Genomic DNA, 11,170 nt, shown 5'->3' with positions numbered 1-11,170 from the left:
ACTAATGCCATGCGCATCACCAAAGCTATTTTCATGCATTAACACCATGTATACATCCATCAGATTTCATTTAGTTAAGCATACAAAATCACGTCCGCCATGCGCCATCACCAAAGCCATTTTTCATGCATTAACGCCATTTATACATAAATCAGATTTCATTCAGTTAAGCGTACAAAATCACGTCTGCCATGCACCATCACCAAAGCTAGTTTGTATGCATTCACGCCATTTCTACTTGCATCATATTTCATAAAAATAAGCATACAATATCACTAATGCCATGCGCCATCACCAAAGCCATTTTCGTGCACTAACGCCATTTATACATCCATCAGACTTCATTCAGTTAAGCATACAATATCACGTCTGCCATGCGCCATCCCCAAAGCCATTTTCATGCATTAACGCCATTATAAATCCATCAGATTTCATTAAGTAAATCATAAAAAATCACGTCTGCCATGCGCCATAACCAAAGCTATTTTTCATGCATTCACGCCATTTATACATCCATCACATTTCATTCAGTTAAGCATACAGAATCACGTCTGCCATGCGCCAGCACCAAAGCTATTTTTCATGCATTAACGCCATTATAAATCCATCAGATTTCATTAAGTCAAGCATACAAAATCACGTCTGCCATGCGCCATAACCAAAGCTATTTTTCATGCATTCACGCCATTTATATTCTTATGCATTCAGGCCTTTTTCTGTCTGCACAATATTTCACATGTGACCCATCATTTCTACCATGAGCAATCACCATAGCTGTAGTAACTATGTTGGTATATTTCATGTTTCCTATGACATGTTAAAGATAATCTGCTCAATCAACTTTTTTAAAAGAGAGTCTGTTATTTTGGTCTAATTGAACACCATATCATGCGCCCGTCACCAAAGCAGTGGCTACAACCATTAATGTTCTGACTGGCATTCATGACACTTCCATCATATTCGTCTGCTCTCATTTTCATGGCGAATGAATGTTCATTTAATATATATATGATTTTTAAAAAAATATCCTGAAATAAAGTTTTGACAAAATACATGTGATATACCATTTTAGGACTAAACGAATCATTTAAACTACAGTTAAACCTCGATATAATGCCCAACTTCGTTTCAGTTGCACTCTCGAATACTGAAAACATAAAAATGTCTTCTATTTCTTTCCTTTTTCACGCAATTATTGTTTATATGTCTTCCCGGATGTATCGCCAAACTCCTTGTAACGCCAAGCATTCACGGAGCAAATGGCGGCAGTATAACGAGGTTTTACTGTACTCATATCACATCTATCTAAGTATCATAAATTGACATAATGTGTGCGTGAACTCATGCAATAAATAATGTGTGCATATAACAGAAAGACACCACCACCATTGCCATGCGCCTCCACCAAAGCCCGGACACACTACGGTTAAACTTACCACACAGTATTAGTATATACAATTATACTAATTATACCTATATAGTCAACAACACAAGATCGCCTATGGATAAGAAATGTAATCGTCTGTAGCAGGTAAATGCCGCAAATGGTATAGAACTGGTTTTGGTATTAATATAAAAAGACCGAATAGTCGACATATCGCACACTAATGCTCATTGATTATATACATCATAAAAAGGTAATCTTAAAGCAATTTCGTGATCCAGATCTCAACACTAGGCAACATATTGATTATCCTATAATAATTGTGTACACATTTCATGGTAATTATCGACCTGTAGCCATGAGAGCGCGTGTGGGTCCTATCGCAGATAAGTTGTACGGTAGAGGAGTTGTACGTTAGAAAGGCAGGTCTGGGCTTTAGATCCACCATAGCGTGCGTCAGTCAGGGTCCCATCCCGTCAGCCCTCTCTAACAAAAAATGTGCCAATATAGCACAAATATATAATACATACAGCTCACATCTGTATATTTAGGTGGAGTCATTCAATGGAAACATGGAATCGAAACTATGAGAAGGTTCAAATAGGATACTTTGTTTCTAAGTTTACAAAGCTTCGTAATAAGCTCAGCTATTTCAACACTTTCAATGTGATTTATTGGCACTTTAAACAAGATTTAAATATATGCATATGAAAGAGATCAATATATTGTGCTTACCTGGATGAACCCGAATACATTGATGACACAGGAAGTAGATGAACATTGCCTTTCCAGAATTCGTGATGCTGACTCAATTTTCCCGCGTCAATCAACCTATCCACGTCTGCTTCCCGAATGGCCTGTTCCATTTCGTCTGTTGGGGTATATTCCCAGAATCGTAGAATCGGTTTCTCTTCCGTGAGATGCAGAGTAAGTAAGCAGAGTTTCAGTAGATCAGGGTCACATAGTCCGTTTTGGATTACCAAAGCTTTATACAAACACATTTCGGCCAGGTCAAGCGGTCTTGGTGTGTTCATACCCGTGACCTTGATGTTTATTGCAAACATGTACTCGTCTCTGTGACATAGAGCGTCTATTTGTCCTGTCATCACGCGCACAAAGTTAGACACTTTCACGTGGCCTGTCAATTTCACAGCAACCGCCTCACAAGATTGAAACCACGTGTCCAGTTTTCGTTCGAACAGCTGACAGATGTGGTTACAAAAACTGAACGTACTGTTTATCTGAGTCACCTGACCGAATGCGTCCGTGGCACCTTTCCCGTGGAAATACCTTATGACAGCTGAGTGAAAATCCTTTCCTTGCTCCTCTCTGGAAACGTTTTGGAGAAAGTCCTGGTACCTCGAGCGGTTCTTCACGTGTTTGCTGAGATCCAGACGACAGGCCTCTCTCCTGGCTAGGAAAGAACCCCATCGGTCTCTCTGATCCGGGCTGTACGTACTACAGACCAGTTCCTCCCCGACACACTCTACCACTACGAATATTTTCATAGTGGTCAGGTCGTAAGTCCTGGACAACTTCTCCAGTCGGCGGCGAAGTTCGTCCTCATAACGAATCAGTGTGTTCGCCGAGGCGACAGACATCGTACGAACCCCAATACCTCCGCAAAAGTATGTGTCCCGTGCCTGAATACAGCCTAGTATTGGAAATCCTTTTTATTCCACTCCAAAGACCTCCGATTTCACAGTCCGCAAACAACGTGCCATTTTGCTACAAACAGAGAACACACGATTGATTTGTTAGTGTTATCTACCCTGATAAATAATCCTCCAAAGTCTGGCATGCTTTGAGTTTTATCGCCGTGTATATATCAGTCAGTGTTAATTATACATGTTCCCGGAGCAGTTAAGATTTTCGTCGATTTTAACGTTTCATCTTCCGTTATTTAACGCTGTGGTGTATTAAATTATGCATCAGGTATTTTGTGTGGACGGTCAATAAAATATCAATCGTGCGTCGTCTTTTGTAAGAATCTCGACAAGTAGACTTACCTGTGGAATACCTGTAGATATATATACGCCTATTAGGTCCCGTCTGAACACAGCGTTTCGTATCGGATATCGACATACTCGCCCAACTAATGTCTCTGCGGAGGACAACTCGGTCATCGAATATATATTGTACCGATTTGTCTTGAGTGGGTTATCTGTAGGCGAGTTGGCCGATACGACCGACTGAGTCTCTAACGGGAGTAATATGACAGGCAAGTCTGGACATCTCCATGAATGTTTTACCATGCTGTGTAATGACAGTGTGAAACAGATATGGAGAAACCAAAACTCGATATTCTGATTACACTGCACGGACGTTTGGTCTTTGTCTGACGCTCGGACAATGGGACATAATTTATCGCTGACTGAATGGCTATTGTTCGTATATAAATATGTACATAATATACTGTGTACCAACTACTATATATATATATACGTAAATCTTTAACTTAGTACCGGTTTACAATATATAAACACATCCGTATTGTATTTTACAGTATGTCGATGGGAAACGTTACACACACGAAATGTCGCCGTTCAAAATGAAGTCAGGTACAATATTTTCATAAAGTAATCCGATGACAATCAAGATTTCAAATTACCCCATATTGACCCTGGGGCTTTCTCTGTATGTATTCGATGGAATTTAATAGAATGGATTGCATATTTACTCTAAATCCTACGGTAAATTACACCCCTACTTTTCGTTTCAAGTTACACGAATATATATTTCTAAAGAGGAATTAGAATTGCTAATAACTTTTAAATTATCTCGACCAGTTATAGACCTATCTAAGAACTTATCCCCACCGGTGGGGCTATCATCTCATTACGGTAGAATCCTATTGAGGGTATACAATGAAATAGAAATGATTTCTATATAGACAGATAATTACACGATAATTAACGAGTCCAATTCGGTGGTATGAAAGGCTTTATATCTAACTTCATATCAAATTAAACCTATGTACAATACTGTGCGCAATATATTTCATACATAACAGTACTTATACACATATTGATAAATTTAATGAAATTGAACTTTCAGAATTCATCTGCGAATGCTTAGGGACATCAAAAGCATAAATTACCGAGTAAATGTTTAGACCATTCCTGGTGTGTAGGGAATAATACAACCCACTGATGTTATATACTGAAGTGTTCTCGAAGTTCTAACCATAAGAAATATGATTTTTGCAACGAGAAGCTTAGATTGGGTCGACTTTTAAACTTTTAAGTACAGACATTCTCGTGCAATTTATGTGTTATGTAGAAGTGCTGACTTTAGGAGTAAACTTTCTCCTCCTCCTCCTCCTCCTCCTCCTCCTCTCCTCCTCCTCCTCCTCAACCTTTTTGTCTTCATCATATGCCCTTCTCCTATACTATTGTCCACGTCCTATGCCCTACTTTATTTTTGCCCTCGTTTTATCTCTTCCTCCTTTTCTATCGTCCTCGTCCTGTCTCCTCCTTCTTCACTATCGTCCGCCTCATCTTAAGTCCTCCTCCTCCTCATTACAGTCGTCCTCGTCCTTTCCCTATACTATCGCCCACTTCCTGTCTCCTCCTTTACTCTTGCACTCGTCCTATCTCTTCCTCCTCTCCCATCATCCTCATCCTACCTCTTTCTTCTCCTCTTCTATGGTCCTCTTTCTATCTCATTCTCCTTTGCTATCGTCCTAATTATCTCTCCTCCTCTTATGCTATTGTCTTTATCCTATCTCCTCCTCCTCCTCAACTTAACTCCTTCTCTTAACTAGCGTCCTCGTCCTAGCTCCTACCTTACCCTTGTCTTTATCCTATCTCCTCCTCCTCCTCTTCTATCGATCTCATCATATCTCCCCCTTCTCTATTACATTATAACTCTTCTCCTCTGTTATATCGTCCTCCTTCTTCCACTCCTTCTCCTCTTCTATCGTCCTCAACCTATCTCCTCTTCCTCTACTACTGATGTCATCATATCTCTTTCTCCTCAACTATCGATCTCCTCCCTCCTTACTACATTATATTTCCCCCTCATCATCATCATCCGTACTAACGTCTTCATCCTATCTCATCCCTGCAGGTCGAGGATCGAGAAAAGAATATACCTGCTGTTACCCACTGCGTCTATCGTTAGACCCTTTTGCAGAATTGGGGATTTGCCTTTATGCCTTCTACTTGGGGACACAAAAGCGATCAAAATAAATCTGCTGCACCCATTGCAATATTGAGGATTTTATCTTTCTTTCTACTTCTATTTTCCTTTCATTTCCTTGCGCCTTGCATGGCAATACCTCATTTCTGGCTTTAATGTTGAGCGTTCGCACAGGTGAGGAAGGCAATGGGTTCTGCCCCCAGGCCGGGATATACCAAAGTCCTTCAAAATGGTAGTTGTTATTCTCTGCTTAACGTTCAGCATTTAGGGTAATGGCAACATGTGACCGGGCGGTATGCTGTGCTGGGTGCCTTCGGCATGGTATTTCAGTGAGATAGCACTATAAAGTCGGCATCAGTACACCAACATACCCTGTCTCCAGCTTACATACACACATGCACGTATACACAACACACATGGAAGCACGTCCTTAAATGACCTTAGCTGTTCATAGGACGTTAAACAAAATAAAACCAAACCAAGCATCCTATCTCCTCCTCCTCCTCTATAATCGTCCTCATCCTGTATCCTCCTCCTCTACCTTCGACCTCCTACTATACCATCGTCGTTATCCTCTCCTTTGATCTCCCCTTGTATCTTCTCTTGGTGTTCCTACTACCCTTGGTTGTAGGATAAGATTTTAATGTATTTGCTATGAGGAATTAGTCCAATATCAACATCGAAGATATAGTTTTAGTAGGATCATTTTATGGAATTCCCTTCTTGAAATGTATTTTTTTACACCAATATTAGGACAAAGCAGTGACCTTTCTCGACTGGCAAAACACATATTACAGGTACATAGGTATGAATAGATTTGAAACAATTCGTCACCTCTATAGTATAAAAACACGGTAACAACCAAGAAAGTATTGATTGCTATAGGAGAAAGGTCGAAATCGACACCTGTTTATATACACCGTAGATTTATACGTAGATAATATGGGATATCTGAGATAACGTTAGGATCGTTATGTATCTCAGTGCGTTTATACCGGTTCAGAGAACAGATCGCAAGTTTTTAAAGGAATAAAAATGTTTCCCCTAGGTCGATCCGTTTCCCTATGACTCTTTTATACGTCATCGTTCAATGTTCCTAGATATACGTATGATGTCATTATGGGGAAAAGGCCTTGATAAGTTTGTCCATCCCATTCTTATCTTTGACAATAAAATATTCTTAAACGAAATGATGCTGTGATGGGACTTTTTTTTATTTTGACATATATATACAGTTTAAATCATCAATGTAGAATTCTGCATGTAGAAAGGTATTGTATCGTGTTAGTTGTCCAATATGTACTGTCCTCTTGTAAGTTGCTCACCTCACATTGGCATTTTGTTTCTTGAAAAGAATACCTGTCACAATTGTTCTTGATACTTATTTCCCCCAGCCCCATTGTCTTTTTCTTTATACTTGAAATGGGTTAATTGAATGTGTACCGACCTCAAAAGAGTGTGTGATCTTAGACACTAGTTACTTGAAATATGGAACTCTGTTTACTGGAAAAGTGGGACACTAAACACGTGTTACTGGAAAGGTTAGTTAGAATGACTTCCTGTTACTGATAACTGTACTGGTTATATTGACCTCTTGTTACTGATAACTGTACTGGTTATGTTGACCTCTTTTTACTTGAAAATGTACTGATTATATTAACATCTTGTTACTAGAAAATTGTACTCGTTATATTAACCTCTAATTGTTACTAGAAAATGTACTGGTTATATTGACCTCTTGTTACTGATAAATGTACTGGTTATATTAACCTCTTGTTACTAGAAAATGTACTGGATTTATTAACATTTTGTTACTACAAAATGTACTGGTTATATTAACCTCTTGTTACTGATAAATGTACTGGTTATATTAACCTCTTGTTACTAGAAAATGTACTGGTTATATTAACCTCTTGTAAATAAAAAATGTAATGGTTATATTAACCTCTTGTTACTACAAAATGTACTGGTTATATTAACCTCTTGTTACTGATAAATGTACTGGTTACATTAACCTCTTGTTACTTGAAAACTGTGTTTATTATATTAAAATGTTAGTGTTTGAAAAAGTGCAAAATGACGGAAATGTTTACCTCATGTTAACGATTGAAGTGTCCTCTTGTTCAACAGAAACCCGAATGAGACATTGAGACTTCTTTTAATGGACTTGGTGATACCGATCGGTGTCTTTTTGATTTGTTAGATCTGCTTCCGTGTGCTTTATATTCCTTACAACTTACATTGAACATTTGGTAAACCCCACTCTCACGTAAATAGCCTGCTCTGGTACTAAGTATTGTGGAGTCCGTATGCTTATGAGCCGTAAGGCTTCAAGCTGAATAAACAATACAATACAATACGAGTTCCGTTTCTAGCCACCAAAAACTCCACTGTTATAGCTGTCCAATCAGGGTGACGATGATATGTTTTTTTCTATAAGGAAATATGTATATGTTTCACTTCCTGGTAAGCGAGGTATTCGTTCCTTCTTGCTTTTTAAAAAATATGATGTTATTTTTATAATTCCTTCTTCCTTTGTGATTTCTGTTTCTTTCATGGAGGCTTATCTCTTCATTTTTCTTCTTCTTTCTATTTCTTCTAAATACCGTGACATCATTTGTACTTATCTACCTTTCCCTCGATGTCTTATCATCATTGTTTATTATATCCGATAGAAGGTTGGGAGATGTTAAAGTTAGAGCCTCAGGATAATTTCTTTGAAACTATAGCACCCCTTCATAAATACAGACCAATCATAATTATGAATACAGTGGCAAATTTTACAAAACAATTTCCGGAAAATAAATCCGAGAGTTAATCTATAAATGTAACGACCTCATTTCCTTGTATACAATCAACTCATGTCAAATTTGTTTCTCTTGCAGAGACGCTAATATCATTATGTTAATGGATAAAGAAAAAAAACGGAAATCCCTCAGATCTCACGTATACTATAAACTCTTTGGAATTAACAATTTCTCTGTTGGTAGCTCGTTGTCACTGGAATAGCTCAACTCTTTAGCAACTTTCAAGAGAAAGTGTATCGGTATTTCCCCCCAGTACTGCACTAGAAGACAAAGATGAACGTGAATATGATTATATCACGTTAAGGATGCATACATGCAGTTTTTATATTGTGAATATTATATTATGACTGCCCCTTCAAAACAGTCTTTAAGAACTTGGTAAAGAGCAGTTTTTTTATTTTTATTTCTTGTGACGTAAAATATGTAAATATACAAGATAAAAAACATTTTCATTGAACAAATGAAAAACCTTTTTGATTTACATTTATATAGTTTTATGTAAAAATATAACAACAATGATAAAAAGAACATTTTCTAGAGTCCTATATGAATCAATAAAGTAATATCTGAATTGACTTCGAACATGTCAGAATTCGGAGACATTCTGGTTACATAGAGCTGCTGTGTATAGCCACCTTATCAATAAACATGAAATAATGGGATAAACTAATATTTAAACACGTTATTATAAACAAAATATTTTCTTTCTCAATTTCTTATTGCCGATTGGCTTTGAAAGCAAGAAATTCGGTCCAAGGGAAGTAACTCCTCTCACCTTACAGCGAGTCAAGCATCTATCTGTCAACTTATTTTCTTTACACGACCGTATTTTATTTTCGTTTACACAATTGCTAAAATTACAGTACTGAAATAATCGTTTTGTTCATTAGTATACTATAAGCTTTCAGTCAGAGTTACATACATCGGTCAGGTTCCTTTATTTGAACGACACACCTGTGTGGAATAGGTATTATACACGTACCTGTCCAAATAGACACCAAACAACATAAGTACGAGGTACTAATGACACACATAAAACGTGAACTATATTGTATGGAATTCCATTGATGACACACAGTCACATACTATATCATTCATGAAATCTCTAGACCGAAATGTTCCGTGATGCGAATCACATTTATAGTATACATATAATAGTATATACGATACAGACATTGATGGTGACCCCTGATAACAGAAGTTGGCTGGAGTATAATATTCATGTTTGACAGAAAAGAAATTTCGTCCGATTTCATGAATTAAATATGAAATCAAAGGTTTCACGCGTTTGTAAAATTTCAACAGTCTTAATTTCAGTTTCCGTCTTATGTTTTTTAATTCTCATGTTCAGTCAGCATCACAGATTAACCATATTTGATATCACAATCAAACAAGACTTCAATACGTGCACATTATTTTAAGAGTACATTTAGTTGGTCGGAAAATATGTTTCCGTATAAATAAATAAATATATAACTAGTATTTGAACAGATCATCTCTTCATGTGGTCACAGATAGGCAATTACTAAACATTTCCTATATTGCCTTCTACTTATTCAAAACACTATAGTTTGTTTCTAATAACCCACATTTGATATATATTTTGCTTAAACATTCATTCAATGTCCAGTGCACACAATTGAATTTATTTACATTTCTTTTTGTGATACTGTCCACCATGACCTGTCCATGTAGTTACGCTGATGTACGATTCTAAACATGTATTTAGTTCAGGTCAAATTCTTATGTAATTCAGAAAGTATGTTAATGAAAACTAATTCTGATTTTTTTCCATCAAGTGCTTGGCAAAATTTGATATGAACATTTTTAACTTTCACATTGTAAGTTAGGAGACCAATTATGTTAATGGTATAGAAAAGTTCAGCAAAGCTAAGAATGTCTGGTCACAAATTAGATATAGAGCAAGATTGATAGACAGGTACAGTACCACGGAGGAATCAAAGAACGTACACACTATGGAACATTGGTATTGAGGATGAACATCGCTTTATGTCCATCTTTTCATCTGCTTGATGTACTCACCTGAAAAATATTATTGGTAAAAATCTAGCAGTTTTACGTGCACAAGCTTCATGAACTCTAGCAATATATACCGGAAATATGTAAACATGAATTTTTATTTTGTAAAAGGTCGTTTCTGTGAAGGGATAGCCTGAAAACAAGAATGAGTGAACAAATTTAGTATTCTCTCCATATAAATGTTATTTTGTTGAGTTGAAGTTTTCTGTCTTGTTTATTATTATCATCAGTCCTTGCAATTGCATCTTGTATTTTTATATACATTTAAAAGACGTGACACTTGAAATTTCAAATGTATATGTATACTCTGTACCTGTAGGTTGTATGTAAAATAGACTGAACATATAACTACAAGTCCCCCCCATACTTTCGCGAAATTCAAATTTCAAAGTTTGAAAGTATAGCATTGAATTTTAACCTATAAATTCAGTTTAATGTGTTTTACCTGTTGTTTCTAACTGACATTTTTTGTGAAAGGGCAAAAAGGGAAACATATTTTCATGGAGAAGCATATCATATCAATGTTGAGTAGATAACAAAAAAATATAATATATATATATATATATATATATATATATATACATTATACTTATATATAATCGCCTACATTTACTCTAACAATTGACGACATCATTAATAACACAAACGTTGAAATCGATGAGTACACGGACATTTCGCTGTTACATACGATGATAAAACCTAACCTATTTATTTAATTTGTTACTAAAGATCGAACAATGTCCGAATTTAAAACATCATTTTTGATTATGGGGATTATTGTATCTCGAGTGTTATA

General features: G+C 36.6%; 1 protein-coding gene across 3 annotated transcripts; it reads right to left on the bottom strand.

Moving 5' to 3' along the window:
• Window positions 1–456: 456 nt before the first annotated feature.
• LOC110457565 lies at window positions 457–7,745 on the bottom strand. 3 transcript variants are annotated; one of them, XM_021508895.1, is made up of 3 exons: window positions 7,621–7,745; window positions 2,120–3,112; window positions 457–1,868 (listed from the first exon to the last, which is right to left on the bottom strand). In XM_021508895.1, exons 2-3 carry the CDS (start codon window positions 2,983–2,985, stop codon window positions 1,841–1,843), a joined length of 894 nt encoding a protein of 297 aa, XP_021364570.1. In that variant the 5' UTR covers window positions 2,986–3,112; window positions 7,621–7,745; the 3' UTR covers window positions 457–1,840. The 3 variants fall into 3 exon arrangements, with proteins under 3 accessions (XP_021364570.1, XP_021364569.1, XP_021364571.1); XM_021508894.1 differs by lacking the exon at window positions 7,621–7,745 and adding an exon at window positions 3,394–3,475; XM_021508896.1 differs by lacking the exon at window positions 7,621–7,745 and having other exon boundaries at window positions 457–1,870; window positions 2,120–3,378.
• Between the last annotated feature and the right edge of the window lie 3,425 nt (window positions 7,746–11,170).

Source organism: Mizuhopecten yessoensis, unplaced genomic scaffold (assembly GCF_002113885.1).
Source record: "Mizuhopecten yessoensis strain PY_sf001 unplaced genomic scaffold, ASM211388v2 scaffold9253, whole genome shotgun sequence".
In the NCBI taxonomy this organism is placed as follows: domain Eukaryota; kingdom Metazoa; phylum Mollusca; class Bivalvia; order Pectinida; family Pectinidae; genus Mizuhopecten; species Mizuhopecten yessoensis.
The sequence above is the reverse complement of the archived record's forward strand: the minus strand, read 5'-3'. Positions and strand labels throughout refer to the sequence as shown.

Excerpts from the sequence above, each read along its gene's own strand:
- LOC110457565 (XM_021508895.1), bottom strand. The coding sequence starts at position 2,985 with ATGTCTGTCGCCTCGGCGAACACACTGATTCGTTATGAGGACGAACTT. Across the intron at positions 1,869-2,119 it reads ATGTATTCGGGTTCATCCAG|AGGGCTGACGGGATGGGACC; the intron begins GTAAGCACAATA and ends TTTTTGTTAGAG.